The 22,362-nt window shown below is 38.1% G+C and overlaps 1 protein-coding gene across 3 annotated transcripts in view; it reads right to left on the minus strand.

The window, feature by feature from the left end:
* The window catches only part of znf516 (zinc finger protein 516), a 42,044-nt gene that overhangs the window by 12,983 nt on the left and 6,699 nt on the right, over window positions 1-22,362 (minus strand). For all 3 annotated transcript variants that reach the window (XM_051137198.1, XM_051137197.1, XM_051137199.1), the window contains exon 2: window positions 15-1,942. In XM_051137198.1, coding sequence (XP_050993155.1) covers window positions 15-1,716 — 1,702 coding nt within the window. In that variant the 5' untranslated portion in view covers window positions 1,717-1,942. The remainder of the gene's footprint in view (window positions 1-14; window positions 1,943-22,362) is intronic.

Raw genomic sequence — 22,362 nt, forward strand, 5'->3', positions numbered from 1 at the left:
CAAATTTCCCTTACCTGTGTCCCCAACGAACCCTGTCCGTTTTTGATCCCTGAAGAGTCCTGCTGATTCGCCTGCTTTAGATGGGCTGGACGCTGCCTTACGGAACAGTCCATTTCCACCAATGGTTTCACCCAAGCCACCATGTCTGATGAGCATGTGGATCACCATCTGTTGCTGTGTGCGGAAGCCCTTTCCGCACTCCAAGCACTCTGAGGTTTTCTGGGAATTCTTACGGCTAGGGCGAGAAGTAGGGCGGTACTCAGTGTCACTCAGATTCTCTGGGCTTCGCTCACCTGTCGAGACCTGGCCGTTCCTTTCTCCATTGCTCTGGTGATCTGTATTGGAGCCTTGGGTCCCAGCCCCTCTCCTTTTCTTGGTTGGGATACTTGGCGTTGAATCAAGTGATTTCTTCCGCTTGTCCTGTCTGAGCAAGACATACTCGCCCTTTTCCCTGTCGTACGCTACATCTGCATCGGCTAACCTCTCTTCCCAACCCAGGCTCTTCTCGGATACCTCCACCACTTTGCCTCTGGTGGCAAGTTGCCAAGCCTGGTAGCTACTTACTGGATCAAGCTCCGGGATTCTTTTCCCTAGAGTTCCCTCAGCGGGGTTCTCTCCAATTCCTGCTGGTTTCAAGTTTAGGCATTCCAAGAAGCTTGTCTTGGTGACAGATGCAAAGTCCTTATCACTGTGGAAAGTACTATTAGGAGGCTGCTCAACACTTCTATGGACCTGTTCGTGCAATAGCAAGCTCTTGCGGTTGTGGAAGAAGTTCCCACACTTGGCACAGAGTTCATACAGACACACTTCGTTCACCAAGTTAGCCTCGTCTTGCGCCACCTCATTGACAGTAGTCGGAAGGTAAGTGTCACTCTTTGGTTTTACCTTGGTGTTGTGGGTCTTCATGTGGCTACGTAGGAACCAGGGCTCACGGAAGCGGCGTCCGCAGATCCGGCACCCATGGTCCAGACTGTTCTGATGCTTTTTCATGTGAGCTTTCAGAAACCAGGCCTGGGTGAACACCTGGTCACATTGTTCACATGGGAACTCACCTTTACCTTCCTCACTGATAGAAACTTCTTTGGTGATAGATTCCTCATCAATAGGATGTACCTTCTCAATGTGAGCCTGCAGTTGGTCCTCCTGCAAGGTCTCATAAGGGCACAGTTCACATCGGAAGAACTTGTGGAGCTCCTGCATATGCTGTTCAAGCTCTGCCTGACTGGACAGTCTCTTCCTGCACAGAGAGCACTGCACTGACTGCTTGCCATTCTCACCAGAGGTTCTGTCCTTCTTCCCTCCTTTCTTCCTTGTTTTGGTTGCATCCTCACCACTCACAACCTTGTTGCAGGCCGAGGTACTCTCGGTCGGACTGGAGCAACCACCTTGATCCTCTGGCACCCCTCCTTCCTTTTCCCCTTCCTCATCCACGTCTTCCTCCTCACCGCCGGTGCTCTGGCTGAGGCCGTCCAGTTTGTGGCTGCGAATGTGAGCCTTCAAGCTACCCTTCTGGGCAGAGCGGTGCTCACAGTGAGGACACTTGTATGGTTTCTCCCCAGTGTGCTTTCTCATGTGCTGGGACAAGGAGCTGAGAAAAGGAAAACTTCTTCCACAGAGTTCACAAGTGTGACCCCTGCTCTTCTTGACATCAGGGTTGTCCTGGCCACCCTTGGAGAAGGACTCTTCCTCTACAACATCCGGTCGTTCCACCTCCATCTCAAGGCTTGAATATTCCACTATGCTGCTATCTGTTGTCCAAATTATTAGATCCTATTAAGTCTGTCTCGCCTGTAGTCATTCGGTCTGGGTAAAAGTTCTCTTTGTCAAATGTGTCATTGTTGGTAATTCTGTCTTGACAGTGTTGCTTTTGTCTGGAATACGCCTGGAGTTTTTTCTCCTATGAATCATTTTACAAGCTGAGGGTTTGCTTCATTCTGGTCACCTGAGAGGAAACAGAGACAGAACAGAAGCAAAATTGAGAAAAAGACTTGCAAATGAGTTGCCATTAGTCCATAGCAATAAACAAGCAGTTATTAGTTAATGGAAGACATAATGCGTCTTTGCTTTCTAAAATGACTGTCTTAATGATTCTTATTACAAATCAAGTGCTATACGCAAAAGCTGTAGAGATACAAAACTGTTACATGGAAAGAACTTAGGCCCAGTGTTTGAGACAACCCCCAGCTAACAGTGTCCTTTTATATAATGCCATCTGACAGTCTTTTGTTCGGTCAAAACTATTCGTTTAAGGCAGGATCCATACTGCATAGCTGAATACAGAGGACATAGTACATTGGGTTTTATGCTCTGCACCATTTACAAGTGAGTGGGTGAGGGACAAAGAGATAGAGCGAGAGACTGCTGATGTCCTCATTTAAGAGTCAGAGGAAATGGCACATCTTTAAGTATTGCATAAACACACTAACTTATCCGACATGCTTTCTGATTATTCTAACAAGACCATAAACGCAGATACAGTAAATACACTGCTCAATATTAAAACAAGAAGGATATTAATTGTTGTAAATTCACAAAAACGTACACACCCCAGTCCAGAATCAGGATTTCCTGCCATTCTGTTTTGTTTTCTATCAAATCTAAACATAGCAAACCTTTTTCGCATTCTTCAAAAATGGTTATGCTGACTGAATGTTTATTGTAATGTGCAGCCTGTGTGTAAGCATATCTGTTAATCTAGTTTGTGCAATTGGTTAATGGGGTTCAAATAAAAACAATACACTACATTACAGACTGAGTCTGAGTACTGTAACAAGAGCAAATATCACAGCAATATTAGGGTTATAAGTCAAAAGTCCAGTTATACAAATGTGTGTAAATACTTTGACTTCAATAGATTTTTACTTTAAGGTACGTGTGACAACTTGCCCCCCATCCACCTTATATTTTGTGTGTGTTTTTGTGAATCTTTGCCTGAAGGACAGCAGTAAGTCTCAGTTAGTCCCCTCTCATAGTCAGTATGAGCAGTGGCTGTCTGCTCACAAGCCTAAATTCATTGTGTGTACGTGTGTGTGCGTGTGTCTGCTGACGCGTAAAGAGACTATTCAGTGTTGGGCAAGAGAGGGGCCAGTTGGGATGAACCCTGAGGGCTGGTCCTCTCTCTCTCTCTCCCAACAATCAATAATCCATTATATACCAACTACATTTCACCACTGGCCCCGCATCCCCCTAACACAAACACACACATTCTAACGCACAAAAAGCACTCGCCTCTCCACAGTTCATCTTTTACGGTAAGTTAACTTGCTGTGCTATAAAATGCCAGGTAGGAAATTTAAAGTGGAGAGACGAAATTGGAAGTTTTCCTAGAGGTCCCATCATCCATTTATCTCAACTTATATCCAGTGTTTGCCTACATACCTAGTTTATTACCTTTGATTATTTGATTTTGTATGTTGGGTAGCATGGAAACAGTGTAGCCTCTATGACAATGGAATGGATGAGGTGCTTAACCGCATAATAACGGAACTGAACATGCTGAGCTGGTAATGAATAGTGTTTTGCTGTTTGGCAAACCAATGAGCTGAGCATTAAATCGCCGTAACTATGATACCAAGAGGTTTGGGAGATGTGTAAGGACACACACTACACAAACACACACACATACATACATATACACACGTCAGCAGTGGGGTTATTATTGAAACATGGCTGTTCTCGGAGGGCTTACCTCAGCTCTGCTGACCTACTTATCCCCAGACAGTTCATCTCATCTTGTAGCTCCATCAATGCAGGATCAGTGCATTTTTCAAATTGAACAGTGTGTGTGTCAGTACGCATGTGTGCACTTAAATCCTAAACCAAATTGTGCATTTTGTCCAAATGTGCAGAGACAGTAACCAAACCACTAACAGGCATCAATGCTGACAAGAGAAGATAGAAGACCTCAATTGTCTTTTGTTCTCATTGGGATGTGACGGATAGCAGATTAATAACTTGTTTTCCTTAAGACTGCAACCAATATGATTTTTAATGCATTCTGTGTCCTAAAACTTTAGTATGAATCAGTTTTTGATTTCCACTCAATGCACAAATGGTATCCCAAATACCGCTGATGCAACTCACTTGTTATCCATCATTATTGCGAAACTCCTTTAGGAACATATTGTCTCTATGGTCTTTCTATCTTACTAACAATTTGGTGAATCTCAAACCCCCCGAACTACAATTGCATTGTGCTTCTCGCACTAGAACTGTCACAATAGCTCATGTCTATACCTTCTCTGAGCTGCGGGGAGTCCAACACGGCCATTGTTGGATGCAGGGGTCCATCCTACGCTAGAGGCCTGTCTGAAGCATGTCTGGTTGGGGAAGACAAAGGAAAGTCCCTCTCGGTCCCATTTCGGAGTAGATCCAGCCTGGTACCCTCAATTTCTGATTATGGCTGAAATAAAAGGGGGGGGCCCTGGCGCAAGTTTATGGCTGCAAGAGCGATAGCAGGTGCTGAGGCTAACGTTGTCATGTTAAATTATGAAAAATATCCTGGCGTGTTCCAGAGATGTGATTCCCCCAGGTTTGAAACTGAGGAACGAGAGGAGCCAAGAGGAAACAGGCTTGGTTGGACATGCTACACGAAATGTCAAGTCTAGCAAAGTTAAAGTCTGTGTAATGAGGAATGCAAGTACAGATGTGGTCATACGATAAAAACCGAACAGAGAGCGGGCACAAGCGTTTCTATTCAGCTGAAATGTAAAGCTTAGTGATACAGCTTGCACAGGGTGAAGGGCTCCTTTGTTCTGCACGGTTTCTGAAATGAAGACACAATGAACACTACTTAACTGTAGCCTGTCCACATTACATAGGCATAAAACAAGATTTACAACTCAAGTTTTTTTTTTTTAAATACACTCCCCCTATAGAGACTTCATCCCTGTCCACTAGTTATGGTTGCTGACAGTGGTTATGATTGGGCGTTTATGATTCTTGTGGTTTCCACTGTTAGGATACAGCCAGCTGAGGAACCTTCTTCTGACACGTCTGCGGCTGTTACCCCTGCCTCAACTCTTAGCTGTCATTTCTAATACACATTTGCCATTATATACACTGTACAAAGTAAGCACCTTATAAATAGTGATTCAGTACTCTTAAAGGAACAGTTCACTCAAATTTTTAAAGGGATAGTTCACCCAAAAATAAAAATCCTGTTCCTAATTACTCACCCTCATATCGTTCCAAAAAATGAAATTTATATTCAGAACACAAATTAATATTTTTTTAATGAAATCCGAGAGCTTTCCGACCCTGCATAGACAGCATGACAACTAACAAATTCAAGGCCCAGAAAGGTAGTAAGGACATTGTTAAAATAGTTCATGTGACATCAGTGGTTCAACAGTAACTTTATGAAGCTTTGAGAATACTTTTTGTCCACAAAGAAAACAAAAATAACAACTTTATTCAACAATTTCTTCTCTTCTGTGTCACTCTTCGCCTTACTACCTTTCTGAGCCTTAAACATGGTAGTTGTGTTGCTGTCTATGCAGGGTCAGAAAGCTCTTGGATTTCATCAAAAATATCTTCATTTGTGTTCCGAAGATGAACAAAGATCTTATAAGTTTGGAACGTCATGTGGGTGAGTAATTAATGACAGAACTTTCATTTTTAGGCAAACTAACCTAACTCACACCAAACACGAAGCAAAATAGGCACATCTCTTTACTTGTTTAAGATAACTCGCGGGATGTTTTTTTGCGTCACTCGCGCAAACAACAACATTGTGCAATTAACCATGGTGGAGGTAACTACGATTGCTGCTTTGTACCTGTTGTGGAAGTCCCAAATAGGCCGGAAAGGCATACGGCAACGTGCCTGAGTTCACAGCACCATCCAGAAGCGGATGAGTATTAATCCTGCATTAAAGGAAAAGTTCACTTCCAGAACAAAGATGTACAGATAATTTACTCACCCCCTTGTCATGCAAGATGTTCGTGTCTTTCTTTCTTCAGTCGTAAAGAAGTTATGTTTCTTGAGGAAAACATTCCAGTTTTTCTCCATATAATAGACTTCTATGGTGCCCGCGAGTTTGAACTTCCAAGAAGGGTCTTATCTAGCAAAATGATTGGTTATTTTTTACAATTTATATATTTTTTTACCTCAAACGCTCGTCTATTCTCTGCGTTGCGCGAAGTATGTATAATCCAGTTCAATACAGTTAGGGTATGTTAAAAAAAAAAAATCCCATCTCATTTTCTCCTCCAACTTCAAAATTGTCCTACATTGCTGCAGAAGTACCAATCCAGTGTTTACAAAGTGAACATGCAAAGAAGAGCAAATCATCAAAAAGGTAAAATAGCGATGTAGGTTGATTTTGAAGTTGGAGGAGAAAATTAGTTTTTCGGCCTACCCTAACTGTTTTGACCCAGATTACGGAGAATTCGCATGCGTGTCACAGAGAATAGACGAGCGCTTGAGGTTAAAAAGTATAGAAACTTTTTTTTTTTGGAAAAAAATACATCGTTTCACTAGATAAGACCCTTCTTCCTCAGCTGGGATCAGTTAAAGCCCTTTGAAGCTGCATTTAAACTGTTTTTTGGAAGTGTAAACTCACGGGCACCATAGAAGACCACTATATGAGGACAAATTCTAGAATGTTTTCCCCAAGTAACAATTTCATTACAACTGAAGAAAGAAAGACATGAGCATCTTGGATGACAAGGGGGTGAGTAAATTATCTGTAAATTTTTGTTCTGGAAGTGAACTTCTACTTGTATTACAGTAAACTTGTATTACATTTTACTACTGTATATACACTGACATATTTTTTTTTATTGATAGCTGCATCTTTGTAGCCATGCTAATAAAATATAATTACCACTACAACTGATTTTAATTGTTGTTAATTGTTCTGTGCTCCAGATACCTATATAATCACAAGTTTCAGGCTACAATAATGCTCTCTTTATTAAGGTGACTATCGTGCATTGCGCATGTCGCATCATTCGCATTGCCCAGCACAGATTCGCCTCTGTTTGCGTCTTTGCATTGACTTTGTATGTAATCTACTCACACAAATAATTCAATTTGCATTTGGTGTAAACACACCCTAAGTCACCCCTCACTTTTGGATTCAAATCCATTATTTTCACTGTGGAGTATAAAAGTAAATTTAAAGACTCATTACAGAATGACAGTTTATGGTGACCAGGGGATGGTCAAACTCCAAATTTTATTTTCTGATTTTCAAAGCTCACATCTAGACTTGAAATATAACACGCTACTCATATAAACCACTTTTATGGTGCTTTTAAGGTGTTTGTATGTGGTTTTGTCATGATGTTGTAGTGATTACTAAAAAAAAAAAAAATTTTTCTATCAATGCCGAGAGCCTTGTAAGCAGTGAGCCGACAAATACCATTGTGTTACGGGTGTAACACGTATCGAATCCCATCCCGAGAACCTTTCCTGATCCCGCCCCCTCTCTCTGTCCCCACTTCGCTTCCTGTCTGCTCAACACTGTCCTATCATAAAGGGAAAAACTCTTTCTTTTCCATTACAAACCTTGCAGGGGTGGAAAAAAAAAAAGTGATAAAATAGTAATAAAAAGTGTACACAACTTTGGAGTTGATAAGATTGATTAATATTTTATGCTGACCAAGGCATTTATTTGATCACTAATACAGTAAAAGTGATACCACTGTGAAATATTACAATTTTAAAACCTGTTTTATCCATTTTAATAGATTTTAAAATGCAGTTTCCTGTTCCTGTGATGGCAGAGCTGAATTACTGTAGTCTCCAGTGTCACATGATCACATGAACATTTATTATGCTGACTTGCTCAAGAAACATTTCTTATCAATATGATTGTTTAAAACATTTGTGCTGCTTAATATTTTGGTAGAGACTGTGATACTTTTTTGGGGGGATTATTTGACAAATTAAACTATTAATATCCAAATTAAAGTATTAATATAACATCAACTTTTGTTTTCAAAATTTTACTTCAAATAAAACCTAATTTATACACAGTGGAACAAATATGATTACCAAAAAATGTTATTTATCCTTATTAGTACTGTATTTTTTCTGTGACATACTATTGCTGATGTAATTAAATCATAATTAAATGATCAATGATTGATTAGCAGCCATATGCTTGAGGAAATTCTTCACAAAAATAAAATCACATCCTTACAAGTGCATTTAAAGACAGGATCCGCTGTTTACATGCTACCAACATGCAAGCAACAAGACGTGCCTGTAAAAACATGCATAGGCATAGAAACACACAAAGACAGCCAGCTTTCAGTGGAAAGAAACAGCAGCACATACACAGGCCCGTATCTGAGAGACACAGCCCTGAGCGAGAGCTCCATTCTTTCCCCTCCTCTCTTTTCTCTGGCTGATGAATGGCTATGGCGAATCAACTGTCTGCTCGCTTATTCAACCTGACGGCTAGTCCAGCTCAGCACAAACGCCCCATGCTCTGGACACTACTCCTCTGCTCAGAGCCAGTGTGTGTGTGTGAGGGGGAGAGAAAGAAAAAAGTGTGTATATCCTCATGTGAAAGACAGAGCTAAACATGTCCATGACACATATGCTTGTTCTAACACACCCTGGCCTGAACCGTAAACTGTGAGCCAAAATCCTATGTGGGTATGTGTGTGTGTCCTAGTATGTGCACTGTGCACATATGTTAATTGTTGCATCGGTGCCAAATAAACATGTTGCATGTCAGTGTGTGTGTTTGATAAATCCTAAAATACCACGAGAGGCCGAGCACGAGGGGCTGTAGGTTTTGAAACAGACTACAATGGCACTGCTGATGTTGATCTTACGCCACAAACCAACAGTGCAGCACAATGTGTGCGTTATTGACTTGACGTGTGACGCTCATCTGCTAATAAGATTACACCACCGCAGTGACTTCTTCACAAAGCAGTAATTTTTCCAAGCTCAGTGAGAATTCATAGCTCATAATTGTATAATGGAATGATAATGGCCTCAGATTGGTTGGACATCAGTATTATCAGAGCAGCGTTTCTCCAGTAGAGATTACAGACGTGCGAGGGCTTCACAACCTCCCAGTGCCGTCACTACAGAACGCCACTCCCTAAAGCCAGAACAAGGTTACACAAGCAATAAAGCCAAGGATTATTTTCCTGCTAGTGTGCACGATGTCTGACCAAAGAATCTGGAAATCCTGAATGATGATATTGAAAGCGTTTAGGTTTGATACAACAAACTTTCTAATAAGTGGCATCTTTAAAATTGTGATTAAATTGTGTAGTGGTGCAGACTTTTGTTTAAACAGAAATTCTTAAAAATGAAAGCTTTTCTTAAAGGGATAGTTCACCAAAAATGAAAATTCGGTCATTAATTACCCTCATCGTTCCAAACGCGTAAGACCTTCATCTTCATAACACAAATTAAGGTATTACTGATGAAATCTGAGAGTTTTCTGACCCTGCATAAACAGTGGAACATCTATGTTTTGTTTTTCTTGCGCACAAACAGTGTTCTCATAGCTTCATAAGATTACAGTTGATCCACTGATGTCCCATGGACTATTTTAAAGATGTCCTTACTACCTTTCTGGGCCTTGAACGTGTCAGTTGTGTTGCTGTCCATGCAGGGTCAGAAAGCTCTCAGATTTCATCAGAAATATCTTAATTTGTGTTCTGAAAAAGGTCTTATGGGTTTGGAAGAACTGAGGGTGAGTAATTGATGACAGAATTTTCATTTTTGGGTGAAGTAACCTATGTTTGTTGTATTTTTCCAGTAAAAAAATATTGGAAAACGGATTACGGATGCTTCAGAAGGAAACACACTGCATTAAGAGCCGGGGGGTGAAAACTTTTTGAATTTGAAGATCAGGGTAAATGTAACTTACTTTGTCTTCTTGGAAACATGTAAGCGTCTCTGTAGCTTATGAAGGGCAGTACTTAAAAAAAAAAAAAAAAAAAAAAAAAACATTTAGGTATAATAAGAAAAATTTACGCATCTTCATTCTGTTCAAAAGTTTTCACCCCTGGCTCTTAATGCATAATTTTCATTTTGGAGGAACAGTGAGCGCTTGAACCTTCTGTAATAGTTGCATATGAATCCCTCAGTTGTCCTCAGTGTGAAAAGATGGATCTCAAAATGATACAGTCATTCTTGGAAGGGGTTCAAATACACAAAAATGCTGAAAAACCAAAGAATTTGTGGGAACGGAAGGATTTTTCTGAAGTACAGCAGGCAGTTGAAGTGTTCAGGACAAACAAAAGACTCATGAACAGCTATCACTAAAAAAAAAAAAAAAAAAAAAAAAAAAACACAACACACAACACACACACAGCTGTGGATCATTATGCTGAATAAAGTGTATGTAAACTTTTGAACAGGGTAATTTTTATAAATTCAACTATTATTTTCTCTTGTGGACTACATGTAAACATCTTTTAAGTGAAATATCTTATTCAGGTCAGTACTAAATATAAAATAACATGCATTTTGTATGATCTCTCATATTTTGGTTTGCAGATTCTGCAAGGTGTATGTAAACTTTTGACCTCAACTGTACTTTCAACAGGAGTTACAACGACAGACAAAAATCTGTGGATGAATTAAAATATCTTGTCAGAAAATCTTAAAGGAATGCCAAAAGATTCAATTAAGAATTAAATCTAGTCAAATAATGATGAAATAAGATCCTGTTTGGTCATCTGAAATTCAAAGGTTTCTTTTTTTTCTGAATGTAGTTTTTTCAGATTAACTTACATTTCAGTTACTTTTTCTTAATAAATAAATAAATACTTAATTTCATTAGAATCTCATCCTCATTCCTTTACCTTAAAAATATATATATGATAAATTAAAAAAATGTGTTATTATTTACTCATCCTCATGTCATTCCAAACCTATATGACTTACTTTCTTATAGCGGGGCACCGACGTAAATGTTTAGTGGACATAGTAGGGTTTATGGAGTGTATTATAAAGTGTCACTTATAAAATCACACTATATCATTAGAGTGTATGTAATTTCACACACATCTGTCAAAGTGGTAAATTGCCATATAAATGTTTTTAGCACAAAAGGAAATGTTTGTACAGGTGCCCACAGGTGGGTTTATATGTGTGTTCTTTGGGTGCATGCCAAAGAATGCAAGTGTGTGTGTGTGACAGCAGTGATAGAGAGATGAGAGAGGGACACCAGCGGTAATGCTTATGTAATATCAGGCCGAGCCTCTGCAGCACTCCTGATGGCAGCATGACATAACACCTATGCAGCCACACAGCTTGTCTAAGAAACACACATACACACACTCAAACAGACAAAGAAGTTTCCTCTAGTCATGTTGCTAATTGATTTGCATGGAATCTATTATGATTTGCAAACAACAATAATAAAACAGATTCACACTCAAAGAATAAGTGTGATCTAAATATAAAAATTCTGTTAACATTTATTCACATTCACGTTTTTTTATTATTTTAAATAACATGAATGTGAGTAAATGTTGATGGAATTTTCATATCACATATTTTTGTTCTCTTTGCACACACACACAAAAAAATTAGATGCAGTTTAATAACATTACGGTTGAACCACTGATGTCACATAGACTATTTTAACAATGTCCTTACTACCTTTCTGGGCCTTGAACGTGGGAGTTACGTTACCGTCTATGCAGGGACAGAAAACTCTTGGATGTCATCAAAAATACCTTAATTTGTGTTCCGAAGATGAACAAACATCTTATGGTTTATTGAAACGACATGAGGGTGAGTAATTAATGACAGAATTTCCATTATCCCTTTAAAAATTTGAATTAGTGACATCAAAAAACGTTGCGCACCGACGCATTGCGGCTAACTCGCCTCCATCAGGGTGTCTTAAACTTTAAAGCCATGTAGATAAAGGCTTTTTATATATTTTTCACATTATTCGAGTGCCTTTGACTTATACGTTTTTTAATGTCACAAAATAATCCCGCACCCAAAGAGCACCGATTTATTTATTTTTACACCCCAGCAGGAGTTTTTCGCTTGTTTGTATGTATGCTTTGAATTAATATTTTGAAGTGATCCATTTTAAATTTAAGTTTTGTTAAACATTTAGTCATTTTTGGGTGTGGTTTTGTGTTTTTTCGTTCATGTTTATGTCAGTTTTAGTTTTATTCATTGTAGTATATCAAGTTAATCTAAATAAAAAATGGTTTTACAGGTTTAGCTTTAACTATAAAAAACACGCAATTCGTTTTTTTTTTTTGGGTGACTTTATGTAGTGACAGTAAGTGGCTTGCAGATACACTTGTGTGGTTGGCGTGGTCTACAGCTGAACTATAATCTGAAGGCATTAACTTGCTCTCTAAAAAAAGCTCTCTGAACAGGGATTAGATTATCATGGTAAGGCCAGCTCAGACTCTCTCACTCCCCTTCTTTTTTGCAAGCGCTTTCTCAACAAATACAGGTTATGTGGCTCAAAAACCTAAAAGGTTGCAAATTTCAACTCAAAACTCTGTAAACCATATCACTGTTTTATCTTGACGCCTAGCATATGTTATGGCACAGGGCAACCTAAACCTCCTCACTGGGTTTATAGCCGGAGGGTGAGTGATTGTTGACAGCAGAGGCTACGGTAGCCCCGCGGGGCAACTCGGGGTTAAGTGCCTGGCTTTGGGTTGCCAGATCTGCATCAGATGAGCTGCTCTTAGATTTGACCCATATTTGGCAGCATCCTAATAAAAATGCGGTGAACAGCAAAAATAATTTTTTTCTAAAGGGACCGTTTGTATAAAAATTTAAATTCTGTCATCACTTCCTCACGTAACTGTCAAAAAAACTGTTGAAAGCATAACAAGCTGTAAGTGAAACATTCGGTCAATTCTTGCGTTATATACACTTTCAAACAGCACAGCTCATCCCTCCACTGCCTGTATGCTTTATTGACCTTGATGGCAGCCCAAGTGGGACACTCTTCCTCAGAACCGTCTGGCCTCCGTAAGTATATCTGCGTCCTTGGCGAGAGACGTGATCACGGTCGCTCGGTTAGAGCTCGCAGGGCAGCCAGATGTCTTTCTCATGGCCTTCAAAGTATTGTCTCTCCAGCTGTTTATTTATTAATGTCGAGTTCACACTGCGATAACTCTCACCCTGCAAATACTGTTTATTATACCAGAACCATGAGAAGTGACAAGTGTTTATGGCAGGTATTTAAAGACTAATATAAATACGGTTTTATATTTTCTGAAGAAAATGTGAGTGGTGCCTCCCTGTGCAGGGGAAAAAGCCACCATGATGCAGGTTCCCCTTTCTATAAAGTTAAAATTGTACGTTCGAGTGTAATGGAACAGGATTTGAGGTTTTATTCAGACTGTAGTTGAAATAAAGTTTGTTGGTTAGAGGTTTGTTAAAATCTCTGTGTATGAGCAATAGTAATAGTGATATTTACATTATCAAAGAAAATACCTGGAGCAGATCTTGAGGATATATTTATTTTTAGGGATTGGATTTCTACTCCGAAATGCATTAAATCTGATGCATGATATCCACTACAGTAAACAGATATTTAAAAGCCATTTTGACAATTCTGGGTGTGATCTTATAATAATTCTACCTAATAATTCTATTTGAAAATCATTTTGTTTGTTATGACAACATAAATTCAATATCACACAAACTGAAGTACTACTATTGTACCTCTCTCAAAATAGCATAAATAAAATAAAATAGCACCTCTTTCAAAACACCATTTTGGAATAATTAAAATAAAATAAAATAAAATAAAATAAAATAAAATAAAAGCAGCACCTCTCTCAAAACACCATTTTTGAATAAAATTAAATTAAATAAAAAAATAAATATCGCCTCTCTGAAAACACCATTTTGGAATAAAATGAAATGAAACAAAATAAATATCACCTCTCTGAAAACACCATTTTGAAATAAAATAAAATAAAAAACAAAAAACAACTATATAATTATTATATATATATATATATATATATATATATATATATATATATATATATATATATATATATATGTGTGTGTGTGTGTGTGTGTGTGTGTGTGTGTGTGTATGTGTGTGTGTGTGTGTGTATATATATATACGTATATATATATATATATATATATATATGTGTGTGTGTGTGTGTGTGTGTGTGTGTGTGTATATATATACACATACATATATATACACATATACACATATATACACATACATATATATACATATACACATATATACATGGAAGTAAACAACTTAAAGGAGTTTTAATTAATTGCAGAATTAATTTTATGCATCAGGGGGTTAATACATTAAAGAATATGAATCTATGATTTAAGGTCATCGTCACAGTCTCTGAACAAGCTCAAGTTTCTTAAAACGGCTGGTTTCTCTCACTCTGGTTAGTTCAGAGAAGGACAGGTAATCTAACACCATGAAAGCCATCTCAATCGCTCGTTTTCCCTCCCTCTTCTCTGTTCTTCTTTTGCGTGTTCCTGTTCTGGTAAGAGAAGATCAGTCTCTCTTAAATGAAACTCCCCCGTCACACCCATCTCCCATCTGGTATGTGTGCATATATGCGTGTGAGAGGCGGCTGCTGTGGTTATGTGTGTGTGTGTGTGGGGTGTGTGTGTGTGTGTGTGTGTGTGTGTATATATGTAACCAGAGGGTTGTATGTATGTGTGGTGTCATTACAGCAGGAAGCCTTTGCTCTGATGAGAGGTCTCACTTCCTGTTTATAGAGCAACCACTGGAGCGCAACAATAGCTGGAATTTTGATGGATCGGCAGAGAGGACGCCCAACTCGCACCCTCCAGAGAAAAGATTTAGTTTTTCACTTTTGCTAACAACACAAACACAATCTGTGAGAAATCAGACGCAATACACTGAGTGTTACTGAATGGCTGTAAATAAACAGGCAAGTCTCTCTCTAGTCCAGTTTTATTAAACAACGCCCAAAGCAGTAACTGTTTTATAAACTTACTGACTTGATACAATCATAAGTTAAATTTATAAAGTTACTATTATCATATCACCACATCATCATATAGATGTATATAATTAAGTGCTGTCAAATCAATTAATCGCGTGACTATTTTCTCGCGTGTTTACATTAGAGCTGCATGATTAATCCTTAAAATATCGAGATCTTGAAACACCCACACGATCTTATTCCTGAATGACAGTGATTTAGTTATGTCTATTAGGACTTTTTTACATTGCGAGTGTCCGTGGAGCGTGAGAAACACGTTTTGTCGCTTCCCATGTTAGTGCAGAAAGAGCAACACAAACAGTCTTTTCAACCACATTATAATCATTATTTCTGTGTTACAGACATTTAAATAACAGAAGTACTGGGATAAAAGTTTATAGTTTGGGTATAAACACTTTTTTCAGTTGAATAAAAGACTATTTTCATGTATACTCATGTCAACTATTGAGGGAGCGGCCTCTGTGGGTGACCGACAGGCATCTGAGAATGGCTTGATTTGAAAAAGGGAATATTATTTTTACAGATTAATTAAAAACCACTGCATGGATTTTTATCATTATAGGGTAGATTTGTACATACACTGCCAACACACATTAATGTTCAAACAACATGTAAAAGTGAAAGCATCCGATGACCCCTTTAAGAAAAAAGGTAAAAAACCTTGTCTCGTCTCGTTCTCATGAACCCAGTCTCATGTCTCGTTTCGTGGGATAAGTGTCTCGCCACACCCCTAATATATATATATATATATACACACACACACACACACACACACACGGCATGTGCACATATATTATGTAAATACTTTAGTTTTGGATGCGATTAATCACAGTTAATCAATGTGGTGGCACATATGTATGCATATATATACAGAGCATGTGCACATATGTATACATATACATACATACATACATACATACATACATTCACTATTATATATGAAAAAGCAACACATGCAGAGCATCTTCCATTCTAATGACATGCAACCGAACCGAACCAAAAACCGTGGTTAAAAACAGAGGTATGTATTGAACCGTGGACTAACTGTATTGTTGCATCCCTAAAGACCACTGCATTTTAATCACAATCCAAAAAACTTGCTATATACGAATAGTTTTTTTTTATGTAAAATAGTAACAATTCAAACCAATTCACAGTGTTGTCTATGTTGCTTAGCCATTTGTACCAGTATGTCATTTTTTAAAAAAAGTTCATACCTTGTGTAATTCAAACCGGTTTACCGTTTGAACCGGTATATCGCCCAGCACTACTTGGTCATTTACCATCTTAAATTTAACAATAGCTTATCATGTTATTGTGTAAAGGGCTGATCAAAATGGTGTCGAGCGTTCCCCTCACTGAGGGATATGTCATGTCGGGCTCTCTGGGATTTGAGGTCAGTCCAGCTGGATGTCTGGTGCCAAAACGAGGTGGATTACACCCTTTAATCCCAGTCACCCCAAAGGAAGTGAACTAAAGCTGCCAGCATCCTTCTTCAGACTTCATTCAGCTGATCTTTCTGAACCTCTCTAAACAGACTCGGTGGAGTGTGAGAGAACAGTCCTACTATCACTTGTCACAATACAAAAAAAAAACAGATGTAAAAGAGTTTTGCCCTCAAGGGACCAGCAGCACTGACTGCCAAGATGAATTATATATTTACACTGTATCATGTGACGAGGGTTAAGACTTAGAAGGCTTGTCGAGGAGTTATGCATATAATACTTCTGTCAGTTCTTTAGAATTTACAAAATGAGGAAGGTTGATCACACTTTAAAGTAAGGTTGTATGTACTAACACCAGTTAATGCTCTAGATTTCAAGTAAATTCCAATGTTAATACTAGTTAATGCACTAACAGAAAGTATAAACCTGAATGTTAAAAATCCATTAGTAAATGTAGAATGCTGTACATTATTAGTTCATAAAGCTTCATTAATGTTCATAAACCAAAAGAATTAGGATTTGTTACTGGATCGCCCCCCAAACAAAATGGCTGCCTAGACAACTAGGTGTTTTGATTCCACTTTTTATAGCACAACATATTGATTTCAGGTACAGCACTTTGCAATAACAGTACTCACAAGAGAGACTTAAAAAGAAAAGGCCTGAAGGCCTTTTTGTGTTACTGGGAGTGTAAGTATGCACTTGCAAAAATTTACTAGAAACTCAGACTTCACCAACTTGAGTAATCTGAACAGAAGGGTTGCACAGTATTGGATATGAGAGGTTTGGCACTGAATGCTAGCTTTATTTTTCTCAATAAGCGAATTCCCTTGAGCTTGAGTTATTAATAATCTCTGAGCTCTTTCTCGGAAGAACAGCTGTTGGGGAAGCTGAAATTTGCTAATATTTCCAACCTAGGCTCATTGGAAAAACGTGCCTCTACCTAAACTCCAAAAATGTCCCTATACATACAATTCACCTCAGTTTCCAGGTGAAATAAACACTAGCGGCACAAAAAAAACACCAATGACCTTTCATTCTTGTTCACACAAATTGCAATCACGGGGTAGATTACCGAATAATGAAGACTTATCTTTATTGCATTTTTTGCACAGTACTATGTTCTGACTTCAAAACAGTTTACAAATCATGCACTAAAAGTAACACATTTCAGTGTTTTCATCACATAACCAGCTCCGTATGGCTTTTCTGCCATAGTAAACTTGCTCGGTAGCTCACCTGGTATAGCACTGTACATGCAATGTGGAGCACTTCGGTGCATGTCCTGTGAAAATGAGTCACGATAAGACTTGTAGAGAAAATAAAATGGCATGGTTGCCTCAGCATAAAATTTTTTGTCTCATGTTTGATATTGTTAACAGTATTAGTTAGGTTTATAGTAGGATTTAGTGAGGTTGGTGTATTGTTTTTAAATGCGATAGGGCATTAAAGAGCAGGTCATATGGGTTTTCGAAAAATATCTTTTTTTGCACTTTGTAACATAGCTATCCTTAGTCGACTCAGAGCCGCCTTAATGTGTCGTTATATTTTTGAATCTTCCAAAACCGATATACGCCACTGGGTAACTTATTGGCATAATCCCCGCCTGCCCCCGTGAAATCCAAACATTCTGACCTGCCCACAAACACTTCCGCTAGTTCGATAAAATTACAACGTTTTCTGACCTTAGATGCATTTAAAGCAGTTGTAGGGGACTTCAAAACAATGTTAGGACACTTTAAAATACTATATGACTTGCTCTTTAAACTTTTAGCACCACTTTATTGTTGAATTGCTGTGATAGGTACAACAACCAATGAGTCACATTCACAATGATCCGTTTCAGACTAAACTGAACATGCTTTTAGCACCACTCATTGGACATTCCACCTTGAAAGTGTTGCAAAATGTGCAAGAAACAATGTAATATCATCCATATGACCGAACATACTTGCCCTTACAACCACAATCCTTTTGAAAATAGTATATACATACATATATAGAAAGCAACAATCAGTTAAAGTGACATCTATTATTTAACTGCATTAAATACAAAGTACACAGAAAATATACCGTGCTGTGCTTTTCTACATGTTGTTTTACAGACAAACCAGACTCTGAATAATTTACAGCAGCAAGGCCTTGACATCCACAGGATCCAATTAGTTGAAATCCACATGCAATCAGTCCACAGGAAAAAGGCACAACAGGGACATCTCCAGAGAGACGAGACACTATTAGCAAGTTTCTAAAATACAGAGGGGTGCACTGCATAAGAAAAGAGCGAACGCACCGCTGCTTTGACAGAACATGGAATCCTTGAAATCAGATCAGTGAACGAAGAATGTGATACTCGTATACAAATACCTCAGTTACTCAAACAAACCTCTGATAAGGTTCTACTGACTTGGTAAAAGTTGTGCTTTAAATAGCAACAGCAATTAGTGTATGATAATACAGTATAATATTATATATAGCACTATGGTACAGTACTTTATAGTTATAGTATGATCCAGTAAGACATTTACTTGCGGTCCTGTAAAATGTAATTTTTAAGTAATCAGTTTAAGTGCCTTCAAAAATAAACAGAAGTGTCTGATGGCGAAATGCAAAACCCAGACTAGCTGAATGTTTGTCTCCGCTGAAGTTTAAACTTTCCATAAATCAGGTGAAGAACTGCACAGCTTGTTAATGTTTTCCTTCAAACCAAAGATTGTAACTACGACTGACTTTCTTCTGCTGAAAACAAGAGATAATTTAAAGAATGTTTCAGTTGTTTTTGCACAGATAATAGCAGTCAGTGGGGTCTGATGTTGTTTTACGGATAGATTAAAGAAGAAAAAAAAAAAAAAAAAAAACTACATTTTGTCAAATTATCTTTGTGTTTAACAAAAGGATAAAATTGTATACATGAGCAAAATACGACAAACTACTGTTTTAGTTGATCACTAATCTAAACATTGAGGTTAGTTATGGTGGTTACGGCCCTGTCACTAATAGTGACACTAGAGTAAACAACTAAAACAAACTAACAGAGCAACTTTAGATAACAGAATCTGTCCTAGACGGTTTACAAAATGAATCAAAGCCAGAAACAGTACAAACTACTTATGTGGAACTGCTATTAAAATTCCTTGTGACTTTATCAGTCAAATAGGGTTTTGCATTGGTTTGTATTACAAGCTCCAGAGAAAAAGAGCCGTTTCAGTTCTGTCTGAGGGTGGAGCCGCCACAACTGTTTGTGTGGTTTCCAGCCAATGGCAACAATGACTTGTTTCTATAATCTCAAATGGAACATTTGTTAGACATTGTGTGATTATGCACTACTGAATAAAGTCTCAAAGACCTTTGGTCTGTTTTTTTTTTGTGTAGTATAGTCAGGTTTGGTCTAATGTGGCTTGGATATGAGTTGATGTGCTGTGGTTTAGAGAAGTATTATGTTTTGATTGTATAACATGATCTGGTTTAACCAGGTTTGGTTTGGTCTAGTCTAAATTGGCCTTTCATGGTATCATATGATCAATCTTTCAGCACTGCTATAGTCTGGAAAGGACTGGTCTTATTTTTACATGACTGTAGGGCAGATGGGGCAGTTCACCTAAAAAATTCGTTGTCAGTCAGTAAGAGGTTTGAAAAAAAAATACAGCAAAACTATAATATTGTGAAATATCATTAAGGGTTAGTTCACCCAAAAGTGAAAACAATGTCGTTCCAATCCTGTAAGACCTTCATTCATCTACGGAACACAAATTAAGATATTTTTGATGACCCTGTATAGACAGCAACACAACTGCCACGTTCAAGACCCAGAAAGGTAGTAAGGACATCAATAAAATAGTCCATGTGACATTGTTCAACCGCAATGATATGAAGCGGTAACATAAAACTAAAGACTTTCTTCAACAATTTCTTCTCTTTTGTGTCAGTCTTTTTTGTCATTTTGGAGCTTCACAGCTGCAGTCCCCATTTACTTTTATTACATGGGGAAAAAAATGGTGAATAAATGCAAAAATTTTTTAGTAATCTACCCCTTGAAAACAGACAAAGCCTGTGGCGATGGTTCAGAAAAACTCAACTAACTATATGCTGGACATGATAGCAGTGAGGTCATGGTCAAAAGCAGGGATGTGTGCAGTATACAGTACCAACCTGTTCCTGTTGGAACGTTGGACAGGAAGACACACACTGCCATCACTTGTTGTGCTCTCTAGTGCCAAAGCTGTGCCCTGCTTAGCTCTCTCTGTCTCTCTCTCTGCCCACTGCTGCCAGCTCACCCATGTGCCAAGCCCTCCACTAGACACAGGGCATTATGCACGCCCAACACAGCTGATACACACACAAATTCTGGATGCAATCATTCCAAAACAGTTTTTATGCTCAAAACACATTTGTTCGCATTACTCCAAATCATTTACAGTAATGACATCACCAGCCTGTTTTTCCACTATACTGGGTGATGCTGATTAGTCAGCATTACTGAATTAAAAGATAAGGGATCTGCCATTATTTGAATAACTTTTGGTTTAGTCAAGAGAGATAGTATTTGTTTGTGTACACATAAAACAACTCAAAGGCATATTAGGACACGTATTCTCACCTAAACACTCCGGAAAAACAAGTACAGTTAGTTTAACTTACTATTCCAGTTGAGGCCATTAAGCCATAAATGAAAACACAATTACAAAATTACAAAATTATGGTAACATGGTAAAACATGGCTTTTTGTAATTATAAATCAACCAATCAATTAGTTAAAATAAATGAATTTATTTTATACACCAAAATGTAATAGTATTTATACTAAATACAAAAGGATTGAACCAATAAATATAATTAAAAATGCACTAATTATAAAAATTATGCTAGTCTTAACTTACAAATTTTAAATTGTGGTTTAACTGGAGTAACTAACACTGTATTTACTATAAAACACAGACCACTTACTGCCTAATCAAAACCAAACAAAAAGCACAAATAGGTATATAATCAAATAAATATCAACCAATTTAAGAAGACATCTGTTCACTGTTAACCTGGACGTCTTAACTCTGCAAATTAAATTCTTTGTGTGGAGTCTCTCCTCCCCCTCAGCTGCACTTAATCCCAGTGATTAAATCATTTTTCTTCAGCCCTAATTTTGCCTGTTACAGGACTCTGATGGAGGATGGGCGTGCTCTTTATTGATTGGTGGGTTGAGCAGATTACCCTAATAGCGGGATTACCACCCACATGTTGACCACGCGTGTTGGAGCTGCTGGGCCGTGGTGCCAGCTTCCCATCAGATGGCCAGGGGGAGCAATGAAGACACAACGCACTACTCAATGAGAGCGTGTGTCTGTTCGTCTGTCTAGAGGGTGCGCATTAACAAGTATTTGGCAACTCATTAAGTTCTTTTATTTGCAAACTCATTAGTCATCTCAGCTGTGTTGTCATTTAAGATGTAGTCAAACTCACCATAATTATCACATGCTTAGCTGCCTTAGCACAACTTGACAAGTTGCTTGAAACATGACAGGTTTTATGACAAGCAGTGTAAATGTCACGTCTAATCTAACGCTAGTATGTTAAAAAGGCGTACAACAATACAAATGTAACCTGTAAATGTGCCTCATGTGGTAATTATTTGTTTTTATTCAAGTGAAAAATATGATCATAATTAAATCAATCTGACATTACACCAATAAAAAACTAATTTAAAGTAGAAATGGTGCCTGAAAGGGACAACACACCCAAAAACAAAAATGTAGCTATTCACTGTTATGTCATTCCAAGCCTGTGTGACAAAGGGATAGTCCATCCAAAAATTACAATTCTGTCATCATTTACTTACTCATGTCATTTCAAAAATGCATGAACATAAAAGACGATATTTTAAAGAGTGTTGTAACCAAACAGTTTCAGGCCCCATTGACTTATTTGGCCTTTTAATGTCCATACTACGGAAATCAATGGGACCCAAAACCATTTGATTA

Source organism: Labeo rohita, chromosome 19 (genome assembly GCF_022985175.1).
Source record: "Labeo rohita strain BAU-BD-2019 chromosome 19, IGBB_LRoh.1.0, whole genome shotgun sequence".
NCBI lineage: Eukaryota > Metazoa > Chordata > Actinopteri > Cypriniformes > Cyprinidae > Labeo > Labeo rohita.